Raw genomic sequence first — 22,861 nt, 5'->3', positions numbered from 1 at the left:
TGTTTTCACATACTCTTATCCTTTCTCTATAATATATGGACTTTGGGAGGGAGAATGAGAACATGTAGGCTTATAATTTGTAAATTTGAAGTACAATTTATGTTGAGTCAGGGATATAGAGTTAAACAACACAAACAAAATGCCAGATTATCACAGGAAGAATGAAGGGAGAAGAAACTACTCTCTACTAAAAATAAGCACAATGGATTCAATGTGTTTTGTGGTAAAACTTGAAAATATAATAATTGTGGTCTTTTAAAGAAGGTTTCTGCCTTCAACTTGGCCCATCCATAATGGGAAAGAAATAAGAAAAATTTCCAGAAAAATCAAAAGATTGACATGCACATGAAACAGAAATGAGATAAATATTTTGACCAAGCAATTCTATCCGCAATCTGCTCCTAGGTGGATTCCAAAGATATGTTTATATATGTTTACCAAACAACCTGCAAAAAAACATTCATAGAAGCACTATTTTTTAATAGTCCCAAACTTCAAAAAACTTACATGTTTATCAACAGGAAAGTCAAGAAATTAGTTATGTCATATTCATTCAGTGAAAGAAACAGCAATGACAAAGAATAAACAACAAATAATTACATTGGTAGTCTCTCAATCATAATGTAAAGGGAGCCAATTCTATACTATTTCATATATATGAAGGTTTTAAAAAGCCCAAACTGACCTATACGGTTACAAGTCAACACAGTGATTAGTCACCTTTGGGGAAAAGTGAAGAAGTATAAATTAGAGAGACTGGATTTAATTTCTATTTCTTATTCTGGTCATATTGATATGGGTGTGTTCATTTTGTGATAATCTATCAAGATGGATTAATAACTTGCATACTTTTTAAATGAATGGTATACCTAAAAATTTTAAACATGTTAGATCCAAAAGATAAAATAAGTATCACCTTAACTAATCCAATTCCCATATCAAATGAAAGCAAATAAAAAAGAAATATAAACAACAAATATTAACTGAAAATGTGCTATCAGTGAGGTGAGGCCACACACTCTGCTGGTTAACAAGGTTAGAAGTAAAGTCGCCAACTCATCCTGGTTGGCCCACTGACCCAGTTATTTAACTGAAGTCTGCAAATCCTGGGAAACCATTTGTTCCAAGATAAATCAAAATTACTGGTCATGAGGAGATACATTAACTGATGCTTGCTTAGTCCCAGTAAACTGCTGCTGCTCCTACCCACCTACTTTGGTTATACCTTGCCATATGAAAGAGATGATGCCAGACATCTCACCCAAGAGTCTTTGATTGAACTGGGATACACAGGTGGGGTAGAGTGTTACAAGAGACAGATATGCCTGTGGGAGTCTTGAATCAGGCTTCTGTGGGGAAACCAACCTAGGATCAGGGATCTACTAAATCTGTCCCAGTGAGCATATCAGCATCATGCCCCTCACCTTGGGGATACTCCCAAACCAAATATAATATAAGGATCAAGGCTGGGGAAGGAACACTGCTATGACCCTACCCAGATCAGCAGAACTTGATCACATGATGGATGCAATGATCATTGAAGCAAGAATGATGCTGCTGATGTGACAAATTTCCTTTAATCTGAAAATGTTTCTATTTGTTATTCTCAAATAGGAAACACATTAAACACTTATTTTGTAACAATTCCTAACATTTAGGAAACAACTTCCTCATTTATGATTGCCCCCAGTGACTATGGAAAACAACGTAAACACCAACAAGGAAAGTCCTTCCCATTGGTCTAACCTTCGGGGGTCCAGCCATAAAAGCCCCAGATCCGGAGGAGGCACCAGAATCTGACAACCTCACCTCTGGACAGGACCTGCCCACCCTCCACCCCTGACACCATGACCCACTCGTGCTGCTCCTCTTGCTGCCAGCCTACGTGCTGCAGGACCACCTGCTGCCGGACCACCTGCTGCCAGCCCACATGCTGTGGGTCCAGCGGCTGTGGGTCCAGCTGCTGCCAGCCTTGCTGCCGCCCAACTTGCTGTCACACCACCTGCTGCAGGACCACCTGCTGTAGGACCACCTGCTGCCAGCCCAGCTGCTGTGGGTCCAGCGGCTGTGGACACAACTGCGGTGGGTCCAGCGGCTGTGGCTCCAGCTGCTGCCAGCCTTGCTGCCGCCCAACTTGCTGTCAAACCACCTGCTGCCGGACCACCTGCTGCCAGCCCAGCTGTTGTGGGTCCAGCGGCTGTGGGTCCAGCGGCTGTGGACAAAACTGCTGTGGGTCCCACTGCTGCCAGCCAGTTTGCTGTACCCCCGTGTACTGCACGAGAACCTGCTACCACCCCACCTGCTGCTGCCTGCCTGGGTGCCTAGCCCAGGGCTCTGGATCCTGCTGCCAGCCTTCCTGCTGCTGATTGCCTCACCAAGAACCACCATCTGATTTACCATTTGGGAAATAGTCACTGCTCAACGTTACAGAAAGCCAGCATGCAATACCCAATATCTCTGTTATTTATCTCTCTTTTTTACAATCTTGTGAATCAGCTTGATAAAGTGTGGACTCCCTCTCCCTGATTCTCTTCTTCCATCTTCTTATGGGTCACCTGCCAGCTTCATGCATTCTGATCCTGTCATGAGGCCTGTTTTGAGTGCATAGTCAAGATCTTCATCCTGTCCCTCGAAGTACCTTAGAGAAACAAATCCTCATAATTGACATACAGGTTTTTGCAACTATGAAAAGTCTACTCTAATATGTTTTCTTTCTCAGTGTACTCTTGGTTCTTGTATGCTGCTTTCTTCCTGTCATGGTCTCTTTCAATGTCTCCTTAGATGCAGGGAGTCTCACTTATATTTCTTAATAAATCCTATACCATACGGCATCCCATATTGTCTTTGTTTTATTGTGCAGTGTTCCCAATATAGGGATTCATACATAGACTGCATATCACATGCAGTGTCTGTTGGAGTCTGATACAGGCCCCCACACATTTTAATCTCCATTTTCAGATGAATGTATTTCACAGGGGAATATCATATGTTGATATGGACAGACTTCTATCTCAGACTGCATCTTATAACCTTGCTTAAGTGCACTTACATTCATAACTCCAGATGATTTAGAAAACACCTTGAGTGTTAAAACCAGCAAGATGTTCATTCGAGTGTCTTCTTTGACCATGGAAGTATTGTTCTCCTATATATGCAGGTGATGTCTGGAACTAAGTTGCAGACATCAGTGTCCTACAGATCAGCCTTCAGCAGCCAATGTGAGGGCAGTGGGACCTGCCCTTTACAGCTCTTATGATCATAGGATCCTTTGTTGCCTTGGGTGCCATCCAGCCCCTCAGCACTCCTCTGCATCACATACAGGTGAGGATGTGGCATCCTCCTGAGAAAGAGACATAGCTGAACACACTTGTTTTTGGATTGTGGAAATCACATTCTTATATGACTCCTTGGGTCTTCAGGACCTAATTGCAGAGTACAAAGGTATGAGGTAATTTTCTGCCAAACATATTATGCTTCCCAACTATAAGGCAATTTGTCATCATGATCAAAATGTTACCCAGGCAATTAAGGAAGGATGAATCAAGGACTGAGAGACCATGCAATGGGCATGTATGACTTTGAGTAATCCATGAGCTCTGAACCATCTAAGGGAACAGAACACCCTCCATTATTTTGTGAAGGAACTATGAAGCATTTGAGGAAAATAAAGATGCCTATTGCAGGGGGGAGAAGAATGTGAGGAAGGAGAAAGAGAAAAAAAGGTGGGTATTCATAGAAGTCATTTAGACAGAAGGCTGGTGCTTCTGTTCCTGAACTAATGGTGCTACCTCAGCACTCAGGAATGTGATTCTTTTTTTTTTTAATTTTTTTTTCAACGTTTATTTATTTTTGGGACAGAGAGAGACAGAGCATGAACGGGGGAGGGTCAGAGAGAGGGAGACACAGAATCGGAAACAGGCTCCAGGCTCCGAGCCATCAGCCCAGAGCCTGACGCGGGGCTCGAACTCACGGACCACGAGATCATGACCTGGCTGAAGTCAGACGCTTAACCGACTGCGCCACCCAGGCGCCCCAGGAATGTGATTCTTGATTCAGGCTCTGAGAGGAATATGAGACTATGCCCTGGGTCACCTCCTGGGAGCAGTGGAGGGACCTCTGATGAGCTGTAAAGCCTCATGTCCAGGACACATGTCAATGTTGGAGACTAGGTATCCAGGATGCTCTGGAGGGACTGCTAAGACCAAACTTGCCTACTGCTGGTTCTTAAGAACTGGGTGTTTTCATGACCAGCTAAAGAACTGACATGACTCATGTTGCCTACTACTTTCTAGGTATTGACCAAATGCTTCATTTACATTAATTTTAATTCTTGAAGGAAATGTCACAGTAGGTTAAGTCTCCCATTGTATAGATCAGGAAATTGAGACTGAGCAGGGTAAAGTAATGTCAGAGTTTGGTTTCTCCCAGAAGCTACTCTGAAGAAAAGATCCAGTGAATGTAGTTTCTTTGGGGAGGTCAGATCACACAGGTAGGAGTGTGAGGCAGTGACATGGAGAGGAGGCCAGTGTCACAGTTTTCAAATTAAGCTTAATCCTGAGAAATATATCAGAAATAATGTCAAACACCCATGTAGGGATTCCCCTATTTCAGGAGCAAGAGACCTGAAGTCGCATAAGCCAAATCTCCAGAACAAGGGCTAAGTGTTTTCTCAGAGTGGCACCCACAGGCAGCATGACATTCTACTGTCATGAAAAGAGCCCTTAGACATAGAGATGCAGATCTGGTGTGTAGAAATTGCCCCAAACACACTAATATACAAGTTATAATGATGGCATATTCAAGACACCATCTGTAGTCTACAGTTTTCTTCCCTCACACCCAATATTTACTCTGAAGGATGGTGGACAGATACAATTTTTATAAGGAGAAGACAGAGGAGGAAAAGAGAAGAGGTAAAAGAGGAGGAGGAGGTAGGCAGGGAGAGAGGAAGGTAGAGTGAGAGAGAAAGAAGGAAGGAAAGAAGAAAGAAGGAAGGAAGAAGGAAGGAAGGAAGGAAGGAAGGGAAGAAGGGAGGGAGGGAGGAAGGAAGGAAGGAAGGAAGGAAGGAAGGAAGGAAGGAAGGAAGGAAGGAAGGAAGGAAGGATGCTGTCATGTCACCTCATCCTGGTTTTCCCAAACTCCTCCAGTTATATCACTGAAAGTCCCATATCCTGGGAAAGACTTCATTTCTGGGTAAATCAGGACTACTGGTCATCCAGGAAGTATGTTGATTGATGCTTTCTTAGTCTTAGTGTACTACTGTGGGTTCTATCTATCTGCTTGATTCTGCCTTGACATGTGGAAGAAATGACGTCAGACATCCTCCACTCGTGTCTTTGATTGAAGTTGGATACCAAGATGGACTAGGGGGCTACAAGAGACAGATGCCTGTGAAAATATTGAATCAGGCTTTTGTGAGGAAACAGACTTGGTCTCAGGCATGATTTTAATTCATCACTGTGAGCACATCAACATCACACTCCTCACCTCAGAGATATTCCCAATCTACATGCAATGTAAGGACCAGAACTGGGGAAAGACCACTGAACTGACCCACTAACCACATCCCAGGCTAGTGGGAACTATATCACATAATGAAATTATTGTAGCAAGAGTGTTGCTGCTGATGTGACCATCTTGCTTTCATCTGAAAATGTTTCCATGAGTTATTCTCAAATAGGAAACACATTAAACATGTATTCTCTGAAGATCATAATAACATTTAGGGAATAGCTTCCTCTTTTATTATCCCCCAGTGACTATTGAAAACAGCATGAACAACAGCAAGGTAAATTCTACTTATTGTTCTAACTCTGGGGGATCCAATGCATAAAAGCCACAGATCAGGAGGAGGCACCAGAATCAGAGAAACTCACATCTGGACAGGACCTGCCCACCCTCCACCCCTGACACCATGACCCACTCGTGCTGCTCCTCTTGCTGCCAGCCTACATGCTGCAGGACCACCTGCTACCAGCCCACGTGCTGGGGGTCCAGCTGCTGCCAGCCTTGCTGCCGCCCAACTTGCTGTCAGACCACTTGCCATAGTACCATCTGCTGGCGTCCTTGTTGTGTGTCTAACTGCTGCCAGCCTTCCTGCCACTGATTGCCTCCTTACAAACCACTCTCCTCTGCACACAACCTTTGTTAACCAACTTTGCTCTGGAGAACAAATTCACTTCCTAGACTTTGCTGAGAACCAGCATACTATCACCTTAATTCCTGTTACTCATATGTCTGTTTGAGAACTTGTGAATCAGCTTGATAGAGTGTAGAGTACTTTCTCCAGTTCTCTTCCTCCTGTGTAGATGAATCATGTGCCACTTTGGTGAATTCTCAATATGAAGCATTGGTCTCTGCTTTGACACTGGATCATGATCTTCATCTTCCCCCTCCATGTAACTCAAACAAATCTCATGAGTTTTTCTTAGGTTTCTGCAACTATCTTCATAATAATCATCTTATCATGTTTCATTTTAATGTATTTATGATTTATATAATCCACTTTATTCTTTCCATGATCACTTGGAATTTTCTTCATAGACACAGGAACTCTTTCCTATATTTCTTAATAAATCTGTGCCATTTTCATCCCAAGTTGTGTTTCGTTCCACTGTGCAGCATTCCTGACATAGGGACCTATATACATATTGCATATCTCATGCATTGTTTATTCTGGGCCCTATGACAGCATCCCTCAAGTAAGATTTTCCATTTTTCAGAAGAGAAAATTTCACTGTGTGATGGTATGTAGGTAAAAATGAACAGATTCAAGTTAAAGACTGGCTTTTCTGCTCCTATTCAAGGGCACATACATTTACCTATCAGGACAAGTTGAGGTGAAACTGGGACTGAATACCAGCAAGGTATGCATTTAAACTGATTCCTAACAATGGAAGGAATATTCCCTTATGTATGCAGATAATATTTGTGTTTACCAAGTTCTTCCCAAATCAGTGCCCCATACCTCAGTGTGCATCAATGAGCAGATGTTTCAGTCGACAAGCAGTGGTTGCCTTTAAGAGCTCTCATGCATTCAGGGAAATCTTCTGTCTCAGGCTTAACCAGCCCCTTAGGTAATTCTTCTGCATCAAATAATTTTGAGCATCCATTGTGTCCTCATGAGAGAGAGACTCATTTATTGGATTTGTCCTTTGGTATCATGTAAATCAAATTCTTGTAAGGCTTCCTTCTCCTGAGTACCTTTTTAGAGCAAAAAAGAACTAAGTAATTCCCTGCAAAACACAGATCCTGTAGCATCCTTTAAACTTTAAACCAACTTGCTTCAATGTGGTATGGTTCATTTTCAGGAGGGATGTTATCCAATTAAGGGCTTGACATCAGTCTCTGCTGCTGAAAAACAGCACATTCAGCAGAGACAGTCATGGCAACAGAGAGCACATGCTGTTGGTTCCATGCAAAGCCTCTATTCATGCCAATGTGGCTACTCAGTTCATGGTTTCCTGTGTAAGTACTGGAGCATCTGAGGAGAGAAATGGGGCACATTATCCCAGACTCATCCAAAGCCTCTCAAGAGATGGATACTCTCTGGTGGGCAGTGATTTGGGGACATAGAGAGGGAACACTTTATGTCCACACACCCAACTCTGTCTAGTGATTCTCTAATCTTTCAACCTTGCTGCTTTCAGATCTCAGACCAAGCAATCAAGCTTTTTACCACTTGCCAACAGGCCATGAACACCATTCCCTCAGTCCATTTTCCTTCAAACAAAATGCATAGCCATGTGTGCTGCTCACAGCTCTTTTCACTGGGAGTATATCCACTCTCCACTGCCTTTTCAGGCCAGAAATTGTTGATCTGTTGTAGTAAAAATTCTGTATGTGGCATAATAGCTGCTACCAAGGCTATCAGTTGATAAAATTCAAGGTATTCCATGATCATATGTCATATTACTTTAGGTTTCCACAGGAATCAAATGTGCTTGTAAACAAATCATGTACCCTTTAGTCATGTATCACTGAAGTCAGCACCAAACTCTGGATGTGACATTGTTTCTTGATAGTGCCTTGATCTGGAGGTTTAATTTATAAATTTGAGGTATAGTTTATGCTAAGTCATGGACACAAGGGTAAATAAAGGAGGCAGAACCAAGGTTATTGAGGGAAAGAAAGATACATTCTATGTTATTAAGGATTTTGAATAAGATTTATTTCTGCTGTATTCCTTGAAAACATAAGAATTGTGATCTCTTATAGAGATATCTGCCTAAAGAATGGCTGACATAATGAAAGGAAAAAGGGGTGCCTGGGTGGCTCAGTTGATTAAGCGTCCAACTTCCGCTCAGGTCATGATCTCATGGCTTGTGGGTTCAAGCCCTGCATTGGGCTCTGTGCTGACAGCTCAGAGCCTGGAACTGCTTCAGATTCTGTGTCTCCCTCTCTCTGCCCCTCCACCGCTCAACTCTGTCTCTGTCTCTCTCTCTCTCAAAAACAAACATTAAAAAATGTTAAAAAAATAAAGGAGGGGAAAAAAGAGAAAGAAATGATTCCAGACTAATCCATGGGTGGACATACTATTTAAGGTGGAAGTGGGAAAAAGAAAGATACATAAAGGACAGATGACACAAAATACAGGAGAAACTTTCATAAAGGGGCATAAACATAGTCTATATTTTCCCCAAAACACATAGCTAGTGAGTAGCAGAACCGGAATTTGAATACTCTTCTATATGATTCTAATTCTCATAATCAAGATCTATCATCTTCTCTTCCATGATAAAGAACTTACAGTTGAAGATAAAATTGGAGATGAATAGTTGCACAATTGTTGAGGGATCTTAGTACAGCAAATGGATAATGCAAACTAGAAGCATCTTACAAGTGGCATGACAAAAGCAGGCTCCTTAATGGGGTGGGGGTGGAAGCTAGAAGCTCTACAGAATTTTTTCCTGTTTCTATCCAGAAGTTTTGTAGTTTGGGGCTTTAAATTTAGGTCTACAATCCATTTGAATAGGCTTTTGTATATGATACAAACTACAGGTTGAAATTCTTTTTTTTTTTTTTTTTTTTTGCCCGTGGATGTTTAATTGTTCCAGCACCATTTGTTTAAAAGATCACACTTGCTGTGCATATAAACTTGGCACCTTTCTTCAAAAATCAATGCATAATAAGTGTGTGTCTCTTTCTGGACTCTGAATTGGGTTCCACTGATTTATATCTTTATGATTTCATCTGTACCCCACAGAAAAGCTTTGTTTTTGAAGCCAAGATGGTTTTGATGTTCATGAAATTTCCTACAAGTTACATTATTCAACACTGATTTCCTCAGCTCTAATATGGGGGGCAATAATACCCATTTTTCAGGGTTGTGTGAGAATGAAAGATAGTGCAGATAAAGCATCTATCTCAGTAGCCAGTGTGTGGTAGGCCCTCAGGAAATGTTACTAATTCTTCCCATCCATTCTCCACATTGTAAAGTTTAGTAATCTGGCAAAATATTCAATACACCCTCTAGGAAGATCACACTCTCTGTCACATCTAGTGTGTTAACTAATCCAAAGAATTTTTATATCTCTTAAGAAGATGGTTATAGGGGCGCCTGGGTGGCGCAGTCGGTTAAGCGTCCGACTTCAGCCAGGTCACGATCTTGCGGTCCGTGAGTTCGAGCCCCGCGTCGGGCTCTGGGCTGATGGCTCGGAGCCTGGAGCCTGTTTCCGATTCTGTGTCTCCCTCTCTCTCTGACCCCCCCCCCCCCCCCCCCCCCGTTCATGCTCTGTCTCTCTCTGTCCCAAAAATAAATAAACGTTGAAAAAAAAAATTAAAAAAAAAAAAAGAAGATGGTTATAATCAAAATTGCTTATTTTCTGTACAGAGCCATATTAACCCTTGTACTGCTGGGTGCCTTAGCTATTGTCTTTATTATTCAGCTTTTAATACAAAAATCCAGGTTTCTTCCACTTGGGAACTAACTTAATGTCCATCTTGGGTTTGAATAGCACATCCTTTCTTCTCCTTTTTTTCATTTCTCTTTTTTCCTCTTTTTCCTGAAAATTCTGATTTTGATTTCCTTTAGCTTATGTGTCTTTATCTCATAGAACACAATAAATTGTTCTCTTTCCATTTACAGCTCAAATATTACGATGGGATAAAAGGGTTATATGCATATTGCAGGGTACTTCAGTTCTCAGGCCTCTACAAACTTATCTTCTGTTAACAATGTCCAGGTGAGGAGACCAAATTGCCTCAAAGTTTGGGAGACCAGGAATTGTGGCCTGAGCTTGTGTTCTTTCCAAATGTAATTCTTCATCCCAATTTCTGTTAGGATGAATGAAATGATACCAGTATGCCAATCCATAACATCAAAGAAGAGGCTCCTTTAGTCAAGAATAAGGCCAGGAACACTTTTGGGGCCAATGATACTCAGGTTACTTTTGGTGACAGATTGCACTAGTGGCAGATTAGAACCCAGAGATGTAAAGCCTCCCTTCATTAACTAAAACTCTTAAAGGCAGTCTTTACTGGTCATAAAGGTGGGAAGAATATTTAGGAAGGTCTTTGTAGACTGAAGTAGTTTTATTTCCATTGTTAGAGAAATAATTCAAAATGTACGTCTTCCCCATGCCCCATCACTAGTGTTATTTCTACTTACGGAAAGGTAAATAAAAATATCTTTGACCTGAAATAAAAGGACTTGCTTATGTCAATTAATAGCTGTATGGCAAATAATTTCCTGATCCTTGAACTGAGAATGATAATGGAATTATAATCTTGGCTCTGCCTAATTTGTAGGACTATAGTGATAACTGAATGAGATATTAAATATAGAATGACCCCCCCCCCCCAAAAGAATGAAACCCAAAGAAAAGCTTCAAAAAGGAATTCATAAAGGAAATGCACACAAACACACAAACACACAAACATTGGATGCAGGATAATACAGATTTTATTAGGAAAGAATGGAAAGAAGAAAATTCAGTCATTGTGAAGAGTATAGTAACCTGGCAGAAGCTACTAAATATAATGCATATATCTAAAAAGATGATCAATAATGATCACTGTGGAGAGCTAAATATACACATGTAAGAGGTTGGTTAGGGGCACCTGGCTGGCTCAGTCGGTTAAGCTCCAACTCTTGATTTTGACTCACGTCATGATCTCATGGTTTGCGAGTTTGAGCCCACATTGGGCTCTGCCCTGAGAGCATGGAATCTGCTTGGGTTTCTCTCCCTCTCTCTCTGCTCCTCCCCACTCACATTTTCTCTCTCTCTGTCTCTCTTTCCCTCCCCCCACCAAAAACAAACTTAAAAAAAATTGTTTAATGGTTTCTGGTCTCACATTTATGTTTTTCATCCATTTTGAATTTATTTTTGTGTATGGTGTAAGAAAGTGGTCCAGTTTCATTCTTCTGCATGTCCTCATCCAGTTTTCCCAACACTTTTTGTTGAAGAGACTGTCTTTTTTCCATTGGATATTCTTTCCTGCTTTGTCAAAGATTAGTTGACCATATAGTTGTGGGTCCATTTCTAGGTTTTCTATTCTGTTGCATTATGTGTCTGTTTTCGTGCCAGTGCCATACTATCTTGATGACTACAACTTTGTAATATAGCTTGAAATCTGGAATAGTGATGCTTCTAGTTTTGTTTTTCTTTTTCAGGATTTCTTTGGCTATTTAGGGTCTTCTGTGGTTCCATACAAATTTTTGTATTGTTTGTTCTGGCTCCTTGAAAAATGCTGGTGGTATTTTGATAGGAATTGCATTAAATGTGTAGATTGCTTTTGGTAGTATAGACATTTTAACAGTGTTTGTCTTTCCAGTATGTGAGCAGTGAATGCTTTTCCATTTCTTTGTGTCCTCAATTTCTTTCATAAGTGTTCTATAGTTTTCAGAATACAGATTGTTTACCTCTTTGGTTAGGTTTATTCCTAGATATCTTATTGTTTTTGGTGCAATTGCAAATAGAAACGATTCCTTTATTTCTTTTTCTGCTGCTTATTTATTGGTATATAGAAATAAAACAGATTTTTGCATGTTGATTTTATATCTTGTGACTTTGCTGAATTCACATATTAGTTCTAGCAATTTTTTGGTGGAGTTTTTTGTGTTTTCTACATAGAGTATCATGTCATCTGTGACAGTGGAAGTTTGATGTCCTCCTTGCTGATTTGGATGCTTTTTATTTCTTTTTGTGTCTGATTTCTAAGGCTAAGACTTCCAGCACTATGTTAAGTAGTAATGGTGAGAGTGGACATCCTTGTCTTGTTTCTGACCATAGGGGAAAGGCTCTCAGTTTTTCCTCACTTAGGATGGTATTAGCTGTGGGTAGTTTATATACGGCCTTTAAGACATTGAGGTATGTGTCATCTAACCCTACTTTGTTGAGTGTTTTTTAAAGAATGGATGTCGGGGCGCCTGGGTGGCGCAGTCGGTTAAGCGTCCAACTTCAGCCAGGTCACGATCTCGCGGTCCGGGAGTTCGAGCCCCGCATCGGGCTCTGGGCTGATGGCTCGGAGCCTGGAGCCTGTTTCCGATTCTGTGTCTCCCTCTCTCTCTGCCCCTCCCTCATTAATACTCTGTCTCTCTCTGTCCCAAAAATAAATAAACGTTGAAAAAAAATTAAAAAAAAAAAAAAAGAATGGATGTATTTTGTCAAATGCTTTTTTATGCATCTATCGATGATAGATGATTCTTATGATTCTTATCCTTTCTTTTACTAATGTGGTGTGTCACATTGATTTGTGAATACTGAACCAGTCCTGCAAACAAGGAACAAATCCCACTTGATCATGGTGAATAATTCTTTTAATGTACTATTGAACTAGATTCTCTAGTATCTTGTTGAGAATTTTTGCATCCATGTTCATCAGGGATACTGGCCTATGATATAGGAAACCATCAAAATCCTAGAGGAGAACACAGGCAGCAACCTCTGTGACCTCAGTCAGAGCAATTTCTTACTAGACACGTTACCAAAGGCAAGAGAAACAAAAGCAAACACGAACTATTGGGACTTCATCAAGATAAAAACCTTCTGCACAGTGAAGGAAGCAACCAACAAAACTAAAAGGCAGACTACAGAATGGAGACTATATTTGCAAATGATATATCTGATAAAGGGTTAGTATCCAAAATCCATAAAGAATTTAGCAAACTCAACACCAAAAAGCAAATAATCCAGATAAGAAATGGGAAGAAAACATGAAGAGACACTTTTCTAAAAAAGACATCTGGGGTGCTAGGGTGGCTCAGTCAGTTAAGCTACTGACTTCAGCTCGGGTCATGATCTCGCGGTTTATGAGTTTGAGGCCCACGTTGGGCTCTGTGCTGATAGCTCAGAGCCTAGAGCCTGCTTCGGATTCTGTGTCTCCCTCTCTCTCTGCCCGTCTCCTGCTTGTGCTCCATCTCTCTGTCTCTCTGTCTCTGTCTCTGTCTCTCAAAAAAAAAAAAAAGACATCCAGATGGCTAACAGACACATGAAAAGATGCTCAACATTACTCACCATTAGGGAAATACAAATCAAAACCACAATGAGATATTACCTCACACCTGTCAGAATGGCTAGACTTAACAACACAAGAAACAACAGGTGTTTGTGGGAATGCAAACTGATGCTGCCATTCTGGAAAATAGTATGGAGGTTCCTTAAAAAACTGAACATAGAACTACCCTATGACCCAGCAAGTGCACTATTAGGTATTTACCCAAAGGACACAAAAATACAAATTTGAAGGGGTACATGCACCCTAATGTTTATAGCAGCATTATCAGCAATAGCCAAACTATGGAGAGAACCCAAATGTCCATCGATTGATGAATGGATAAAGAAGATGTGGTATATATATACAATAGAATATTTCTCAGCCACCAAAAAGAATGAAATCTTGCCATTTGCAATGATGTAGATGGATCTAGAATGTACTCTGCTAAGTGAAATATTCAGAGGAAGACAAATACCATATAATTTCACTCATATGTGGAATTTAAGAAATAAAACACATGAACATTGAGGAGGGTAAAAAAGAGAAGAGAGAGAGAGAAATAAACCACAAGAGACTCTTACTGATAGAGAACAAACTATGGTCTGACAGAGGGAGGCAGGAGGGAGATAGGCTTGATGGGTAACAGGTATTAAGGAGGGCACTTGCTGTGATGGGCACTGGATGTTGTATGCAAGTGGTGAATCACTGAATTCTATTCTTGAAACCAATATTTCACTATATGTTAACTAAATAAAATGTAAACAAAAAATAAAATAAAAAGACAATTTAAATGCCATAGAAGTGAAAAGTGATGGTCACTTTTCCAAGGCTGAAACTATGAATCAACAGATGTTGACCAGCATCTGGAGTTGACCAGATGGAGATCAGCAATTCTTACAGTGATCAAGAGAAAATAAGAATAAGATCAAATTTAAGTAGACTTCATTCCCTTAATAGAATCACAAGCATTGCAGTAAAAGATGATGAAAGTGAAGAATAAGCATGTGTTCCCAGTAAAGTTTAGGGAGAAAGTTCTTACAGGAACAGCAACTTTGGTAAACTGGTCTAGAAATATATCTTTGGACAGTGGTGGGTCTACAACAAGTCGATCAGCAGCAGGAAGGCTAAAAAGAGCTGGACACACACACAGTGCAGCAGCAGGTAGTCCTGCAGCAGGGGCTGTGGTAGCAGGTTGGCAGCAGTAGGCTGACAACAGCTGAATGCACAACCTTGAGCTAGGCACCCAGGCAGGCAGGAGCACGTGGGGGTGGTAGTAGGTTCTCTTGCAGTACACAGGGATAGAGCAATCTGGCTGGGAGCAAGCTGTACAGCAGCAACTGGGGCAGCAGCAAGGCTGGCAGCAGCTGGACCCACAGCCACTGGATCCACAGCAGGTGGTCCTGCAGAAGGTAGGCTGGGAGCAAGAGAAGGAACATGAGTGGATCATGGTGTCAGGGGTAGAGGGTGGGCAGGTCCTGTTCAGAGGCAAGTTTCTCAGATTCTAGTGCCCCTTCCTGTTCTGAGGCTTTTGTGCCCTAGACCCCTGAAGTTTGGATCATGGGAACGGCTTTTCTTGTTGTTGTTATTGTTTACATTGATTTCGAAGATCACTGGGGGAGGTGTGGAAAAAATGAGGAAGCTGTTCCCTAAATGTTATGATTTACAGAAAATAAGTGTTTAATGTGTTTCCTATTTGAGAATGACTCACAGAAAAATTTTCAGTTATAGGGTTATGGGTTGGCTTAATTGGATAAATGTCCAACTCTTGATCCGAGCTAAGGTGTTAATCTCAGGAAGATGAGCTCAAGACCTACATTGGGCTCCATGTTGGGCACAATGCCTATGATAAAAAAAAAAAAAGAAGAGAGAAGGAAAGAAAATAAATACCCAGATAAAAGCAAGGTGGTCACATCAAGAGCAACACTCTTGCTACAATAATTTCATCATGTGATATTATTCCTACTGGCCTGGGGTGTGGTTGGTAGGTGAGGTCAGTAGATATCCCCAGGTTGCTCCATAGGTTGAACACAGATTGGGATGTTGCTGAAGTGAGGGATGATGTTGATATGTTCACAGTAAAAAATTAAAATCATGCCTGAGACTAAGTCTGTTTCTTCACAAAAGCCTGATTCAACCCTTTCACAGTGATCTGTCTCTTGTACCACCCTAGTCCATCTTGGTATCCCATTTGAATCAAAGACATATGAGTGGAGGATGTCTGACAACATCTTTTCCAAATGTGAAAGCAGAATCAAAGAGGAAGATAGAAACCACAGAGTATACTGAGACTCAGAAAACATCAATAAATATACTTCCTGGATAACCAGTGGTCCAGATTTATGAAGAACTGACAAACTGCCTTAAGGGAGGGAAGAAAAATAGGTTTGGTAGAAAATCACATGATGCCATTTTACTATACCATTAGATCCTAGGGACGAGGAGGCCAAACAAGAATGTGATTTGCACGACCCAAACACAAGCGTGTTCAGCTGCCTCTGCTGCTCACGAGGACACCGCAGGCTCACCTGTATGTGAGGCAGAAGAGTGCTGAGGGGCTGGATGCCACCCAAGGCAACAGGAGCATCCCGTGTTCCCCAGGGCTCTAAAGGGCAGGTCCCGCTGTCCTCACATACGGCCGCTGTGGCTGAGCTGTAGGACACTGATGTCTACAACTTAGTGCCAGTGATGGCCCGCCTGTACAGGAGAATAACACTTCTGCGGTCAAAGAAGGCCTCGGATGGACATCTTGCCGGCGCTGAGACTAAGGGTGTGCGCTACCACGTCTGGAGATCTGAACGTAAGTGCGCTTCAAGCAAGCGCCCGAACCACAGTCTTGGATCCGAGTGTGTCCATGTCAGCTGTGGGACATTCCACTGTGAAATCTCCTCAGCTGAAAATGCGCACGATGACTTGTGGAGGACTGTGTATGGCTCCACACGGACACTGCATGTGATGTCAAATGGACGTACAAAACCTCGCATGGGAAACAGGGTACAAAAACACAAAGACAATACGGGATTCCAAACGCTTAGGATTTATTAAGAGGTACAGGGGAGACTCCCCGCGTCTAGGGAGATATTGAAAGGGAACATGACAGGCAGCAAGAGGCGTACAAGCTTCGTGAGTACACCGAGAAAGGAAACACACCCGTGTGGGCTTTCAGCAGTTTCCACGAGGTGTAGGTCATTCCTGAGGAGTTGTTTCGCTGACGGATTCAGAGGGACGGGATACAGTTCTTGACTATGGAGACCAAACAGAGATCCTAACTCTGTATCAGGATGGGTGAAGCTGGCACATGACCCAGAGGAAGGAAAGAAGAAGCGAATCAGGGAGAAGCGGTCCACAACTTCATCAGGCCGATTCACAAGACGGTAGACAGGCAGGCGACTAACCGAGATGTTGGGGATTGCGGGCTGGCTTTCCGCAACGCTTGGCGGTGACCAATTCCCAAGCGGCAAGTCAGATGGTGGTTCTTGGCGAGGCAGTCAGCAGCAGGAAGGCTGGCAGCAGGATCCAGAGCCCTGGGCTAGGCACCCAGGCAGGCAGGCAGCAGCAGGTGGGGTGGTAGCAGGTTCTCGTGCAGTACACGGGGGTTCAGCAACCTGGCTGGCAGCAGCGGGACCCACATCAGTTTTGTCCACAGCTGCTGGACCCACAACAGCTGGGCTGGCAGCAGGTGGTCCGGCAGCAGGTGGTATGACAGCAAGTTGGGCAGCAGCAAGGCTGGCAGCAGCTCGACCCACAGCCGCTAGACCCACCGCAGTTGTGTCCACAGCCGCTGGACCCACAGCAGCTGGGCTGGCAGCAGGTGGTCCGGCAGCAGGTGGTGTGACAGCAAGCTGGGCAGCAGCAAGGCTGGCAGCAGCTGGAACCACAGCCGCTAGACCCACCGCAGTTGTGTCCACAGCCGCTACACCCACAGCAGCTGGGCTGGCAGCAGGTGGTCCGGCAGCAGGTGGTGTGACAGCAAGCTGGGCGGCAGCAAGGCTGGCAGCAGCTGGACCCACAGCCGCTGGGCTGGCAGCAGGTGGTGCGGCAGCAGGTGGTCCTGCAGCACGTAGGCTGGCAGCAAGAGGACCAGCACGAGTGGGTCATGGTGTCAGGGGTGGAGGGTGGGCAGGGCCTGTCCGGAGGTGAGGTTGTCAGATTCTGGTGCCTCCTCCGCTTCTGGGGCTTTTATGCGCTGGACCCCCGAAGGTTAGGCCAATGGGCAGGACTTTCCTTGTTGGTGTTTACATCGTTTTCCGTAGTCACTGGGGGAATCATACACGAGGAAGCTGTTTCCTAAATGTTAGGAATCGTTACAAAATAAGTGTCTAATGGTTTCCTATTGGACAATAACTCACAGCAACATTTTCCAATGAGAGGAAGGTGGGCACATCAGCAGCATCGTTCTTGTTTCAGTGATCATGGCATCCATTGTGTGATCACGTTCTGCTGGGGTGGCTAGGCTCACAGCAGTGTTCCCTCCCCAGGCTTTGCCCTTAGACTGTATGTGGATTGCGAGGATCTCTGAGGTGAGGGGCATGATGCTGCTATGTTCACTGGGACAAATGTGGTAGATCCCTGAGCCCAGTTCCGTTTCCCCACAGAAGCCGGATTCAAGACGCCCACAGGCATATCTGTCTCCTGTAGCACCCAACCCCACCTGCGTATCCCAGTTCAATCAAAGAGCCTTGCGTAGCCGATGTCTGGGGTTTTCTCTGCCACATGGCAAGGCAGAAGCAAAGCAGGTGGGGAGAAGCAGCAGCAGTACTCTGGGACTAAGCAAGCATCAGTCAATATACGTCCTTGTTGAACAGGACCCCTGAGTTTCCTAGGGTCGAATGCTTTCACCGGAGGGGGGGGGGGCTTTCAGGGGCATAAAGGCGGGGGCAGTATGGGCAAAACCAGGTGAGTTGGGCACTCTAGTCCTAACCTTGTTAGCTAGCCTCGTCAGTGTCCTCACGTAGCTCATTACATCTTTATTTATGGTTGCTCTTTCCTTTTTCTGTCAGGCTGTCTTTCTTTTTCTGCCTTTCTCCCTTCCTCCCTGCATGCCTGTCCACCCCTTCCTCGCACCGTGCCTTCTTTCCTCCCTTCCTTCCCTTCAGTCTTTAGTTTCTTTCTTTCTTCTCTTCCCTTTCTCCCTCTCTTCCCCCCTCCCCCCTGCCTTCTGTGCTTCCTTTCTTCCTCCCTCCCTTCTCCTTTTCGCCCTACTCCTCTCCTCATCCCCCCATTCATATTCCACCATCTCCTTCTGTTTCTTCCAATGATTTTCTCCATCCGCCCGGCTAATTAAGAACATAGTGGAGTGAAGGGTGACAACCATAGTCTGCCCAAGACGTCTGAAGCCACCAAACCTATCTCTTGGGTACTGGTGTGTTTGGGACAACTTCTGCCTACCAGCTCTGCACCTCAATGCCTAAGAGCCCTTTTCACACGCAGCAGAATGTCAGGCTGCCTGAGCATGCCACACGGAGAAAACACACTCAACCCTTGCTTCCGGAGAGTGGGGTTATAAAGACTCCAGCTCCCTCATGGCTGAAATAAGAGAATCTCAACCTGTGTGTGTGTGTGTGTGTGTGTGTGTGTGTGAGCGTGTGTGTGTGAGCGTGCGTGCGTGCGCGCGCGTGCGTGTTTGGAGTTGTTCCGTTTCTGAGATACCTTTCAGGTTAAAGCTTTGGTTGCAAACTGTGATGCGGGCCTCAAAGTGTTTCTTCCCTGTGACACTTCCCCACACTCGGACCAGTGTGATATGACCTCCCCAAAGAATCCACATTCCTGGACTCTTTACTTAAGAGGAGCTTCTGGAAAACCAAAGTCTGACATTCCTTTACCCCACTCAGTCTCAATTTCCTCACCTCTACAATGGGAACCTTAATACCTACTTTGCAAATCCCTCCACGAATTAAAGGGAATGCTCAGGAAGGATTTAGTCAACATCCAGCAAATATTCGGAAACATGGGTCGTGTCAGGTTTTCATCTCATTTTGCCCACATGGCGCTCTTGAGAACCAGCAGCGGTAGGCACGTTTGGCCTTGGCAGTCTCTCCAGAGCATCCTGGGTACCTAGTCTCCAGTGGTGGCATGTGTCCTGGATAGGGGCCTTCGAAGCTCATCAGAGGTCCCTCCACTGCTCCCAGGAAGTGACCCGGGGCCCTGTCTCCTATTCCTCTCAGAGCCTGAATCGGCCTCACGGCCCTGAGTGCTGAGGCGGCACCAGTGGCTCTGGACCAGGAGCACCAGCCTTCGTCCTCGACTCCTAGGAATGCCCACGTCGTTGTCTCTTTTTTCTTCCTCACATTCTCCTCACCCCCCCGGAGGAGGCATCGTTTTTTCCCCCCTCGGTTGCTCACACTTCCTCCACAATATACCAGAGCTTATCCTGTTTCCTTAGATGGTTCAGAGCTCATGGATTACTCAAAGTCCTACATGCCCATTGCACGATCTCTCTGGCCCCGACACCATGCTTCGTCAACTCTCTGGGCAACATTTTGATCACGATGACAAACTGCCTTACGGGAGGGGAGATACATAGGGTTGGCAGAAAATCACATGATGCCATTTTACTATACCAGTCGGTCCTGGGGACGAGGAGGCCAAGCAAGAATGTGATTTGCACGACCCAAACACAAGCGTGTTCAGCTGCCTCTGCTGCTCACGAGGACACCGCAGGCTCACCTGTATGTGAGGCAGAAGAGTGCTGAGGGGCTGGATGCCACCCAAGGCAACAGGAGCATCCTGTGTTCCCCAGGGCTCTAAAGGGCAGGTCCCGCTGTCCTCACATACGGCCGCTGTGGCTGAGCTGTAGGACACTGATGTCTACAACTTAGTGCCAGTGATGGCCCGCCTGTACAGGAGAATAACACTTCTGCGGTCAAAGAAGGCCTCGGATGGACATCTTGCCGGCGCTGAGACTAAGGGTGTGCGCTACCACGTCTGGAGATCTGAACGTAAGTGCGCTTCAAGCAAGCGCCCGAACCACAGTCTTGGATCCGAGTGTGTCCATGTCAGCTGTGGGACATTCCACTGTGAAATCTCCTCAGCTGAAAATGCGCACGATGACTCGTGGAGGACTGTGTATGGCTCCACACGGACACTGCATGTGATGTCAAATGGACGTACAAAACCTCGCATGGGAAACAGGGTACAAAAACACAAAGACAATACGGGATTCCAAACGCTTAGGATTTATTAAGAGGTACAGGGGAGACTCCCCGCGTCTAGGGAGACATTGAAAGGGAACATGACAGGCAGCAAGAGGCGTACAAGCTTCGTGAGTACACCGAGAAAGGAAACACACCCGTGTGGGCTTTCAGCAGTTTCCACGAGGTGTAGGTCATTCCTGAGGAGTTGTTTCGCTGACGGATTCAGAGGGACGGGATACAGTTCTTGACTATGGAGACCAAACAGAGATCCTAACTCTGTATCAGGATGGGTGAAGCTGGCACATGACCCAGAGGAAGGAAAGAAGAAGCGAATCAGGGAGAAGCGGTCCACAACTTCATCAGGCCGATTCACAAGACGGTAGACAGGCAGGCGACTAACCGAGATGTTGGGGATTGCGGGCTGGCTTTCCGCAACGCTTGGCGGTGACCAATTCCCAAGCGGCAAGTCAGATGGTGGTTCTTGGCGAGGCAGTCAGCAGCAGGAAGGCTGGCAGCAGGATCCAGAGCCCTGGGCTAGGCACCCAGGCAGGCAGGCAGCAGCAGGTGGGGTGGTAGCAGGTTCTCGTGCAGTACACGGGGGTTCAGCAACCTGGCTGGCAGCAGCGGGACCCACATCAGTTTTGTCCACAGCCGCTGGACCCACAACAGCTGGGCTGGCAGCAGGTGGTCCGGCAGCAGGTGGTATGACAGCAAGTTGGGCAGCAGCAAGGCTGGCAGCAGCTCGACCCACAGCCGCTAGACCCACCGCAGTTGTGTCCACAGCCGCTGGACCCACAGCAGCTGGGCTGGCAGCAGGTGGTCCGGCAGCAGGTGGTGTGACAGCAAGCTGGGCAGCAGCAAGGCTGGCAGCAGCTGGAACCACAGCCGCTAGACCCACCGCAGTTGTGTCCACAGCCGCTACACCCACAGCAGCTGGGCTGGCAGCAGGTGGTCCGGCAGCAGGTGGTGTGACAGCAAGCTGGGCGGCAGCAAGGCTGGCAGCAGCTGGACCCACAGCCGCTGGGCTGGCAGCAGGTGGTGCGGCAGCAGGTGGTCCTGCAGCACGTAGGCTGGCAGCAAGAGGACCAGCACGAGTGGGTCATGGTGTCAGGGGTGGAGGGTGGGCAGGGCCTGTCCGGAGGTGAGGTTGTCAGATTCTGGTGCCTCCTCCGCTTCTGGGGCTTTTATGCGCTGGACCCCCGAAGGTTAGGCCAATGGGCAGGACTTTCCTTGTTGGTGTTTACATCGTTTTCCGTAGTCACTGGGGGAATCATACACGAGGAAGCTGTTTCCTAAATGTTAGGAATCGTTACAAAATAAGTGTCTAATGGTTTCCTATTGGACAATAACTCACAGCAACATTTTCCAATGAGAGGAAGGTGGGCACATCAGCAGCATCGTTCTTGTTTCAGTGATCATGGCATCCATCGTGTGATCACGTTCTGCTGGGGTGGCTAGGCTCACAGCAGTGTTCCCTCCCCAGGCTTTGCCCTTAGACTGTATGTGGATTGCGAGGATCTCTGAGGTGAGGGGCATGATGCTGCTATGTTCACTGGGACAAATGTGGTAGATCCCTGAGCCCAGTTCCGTTTCCCCACAGAAGCCGGATTCAAGACGCCCACAGGCATATCTGTCTCCTGTAGCACCCAACCCCACCTGCGTATCCCAGTTCAATCAAAGAGCCTTGCGTAGCCGATGTCTGGGGTTTTCTCTGCCACATGGCAAGGCAGAAGCAAAGCAGGTGGGGAGAAGCAGCAGCAGTACTCTGGGACTAAGCAAGCATCAGTCAATATACGTCCTTGTTGAACAGGACCCCTGAGTTTCCTGGGGTCGAATGCTTTCACCGGAGGGGGGGGGGGCTTTCAGGGGCATAAAGGCGGGGGCAGTATGGGCAAAACCAGGTGAGTTGGGCACTCTAGTCCTAACCTTGTTAGCTAGCCTCGTCAGTGTCCTCACGTAGCTCATTACATCTTTATTTATGGTTGCTCTTTCCTTTTTCTGTCAGGCTGTCTTTCTTTTTCTGCCTTTCTCCCTTCCTCCCTGCATGCCTGTCCACCCCTTCCTCGCACCGTGCCTTCTTTCCTCCCTTCCTTCCCTTCAGTCTTTAGTTTCTTTCTTTCTTCTCTTCCCTTTCTCCCTCTCTTCCCCCCTCCCCCCTGCCTTCTGTGCTTCCTTTCTTCCTCCCTCCCTTCTCCTTTTCGCCCTACTCCTCTCCTCATCCCCCCATTCATATTCCACCATCTCCTTCTGTTTCTTCCAATGATTTTCTCCATCCGCCCGGCTAATTAAGAACA

The 22,861-nt window shown here is 45.3% G+C and overlaps 1 protein-coding gene and 2 pseudogenes across 1 annotated transcript; 1 reads left to right on the top strand and 2 right to left on the bottom strand.

Moving 5' to 3' along the window:
* Positions 1-1,773: 1,773 nt before the first annotated feature.
* LOC122485557 (keratin-associated protein 9-9-like) lies at positions 1,774-2,831 on the top strand. Its single transcript, XM_043584435.1, has one exon. It carries the CDS (start codon positions 1,848-1,850, stop codon positions 2,364-2,366), a length of 519 nt encoding a protein of 172 aa, XP_043440370.1. The 5' UTR covers positions 1,774-1,847; the 3' UTR covers positions 2,367-2,831.
* A 13,624-nt stretch (positions 2,832-16,455) lies between these two features.
* Positions 16,456-17,847, bottom strand: LOC122485552 (annotated as a pseudogene).
* Positions 17,848-20,593: 2,746 nt separating this feature from the next.
* On the bottom strand, positions 20,594-22,400 carry LOC122485551 (annotated as a pseudogene).
* Between the last annotated feature and the right edge of the window lie 461 nt (positions 22,401-22,861).

The sequence above is a fragment of the Prionailurus bengalensis genome, chromosome E1, assembly GCF_016509475.1.
Source record: "Prionailurus bengalensis isolate Pbe53 chromosome E1, Fcat_Pben_1.1_paternal_pri, whole genome shotgun sequence".
Taxonomy (NCBI): domain Eukaryota; kingdom Metazoa; phylum Chordata; class Mammalia; order Carnivora; family Felidae; genus Prionailurus; species Prionailurus bengalensis.
The sequence above is the reverse complement of the archived record's forward strand: the minus strand, read 5'-3'. Positions and strand labels throughout refer to the sequence as shown.

Excerpts from the sequence above, each read along its gene's own strand:
- LOC122485557 (XM_043584435.1), top strand. The coding sequence starts at position 1,848 with ATGACCCACTCGTGCTGCTCCTCTTGCTGCCAGCCTACGTGCTGCAGG.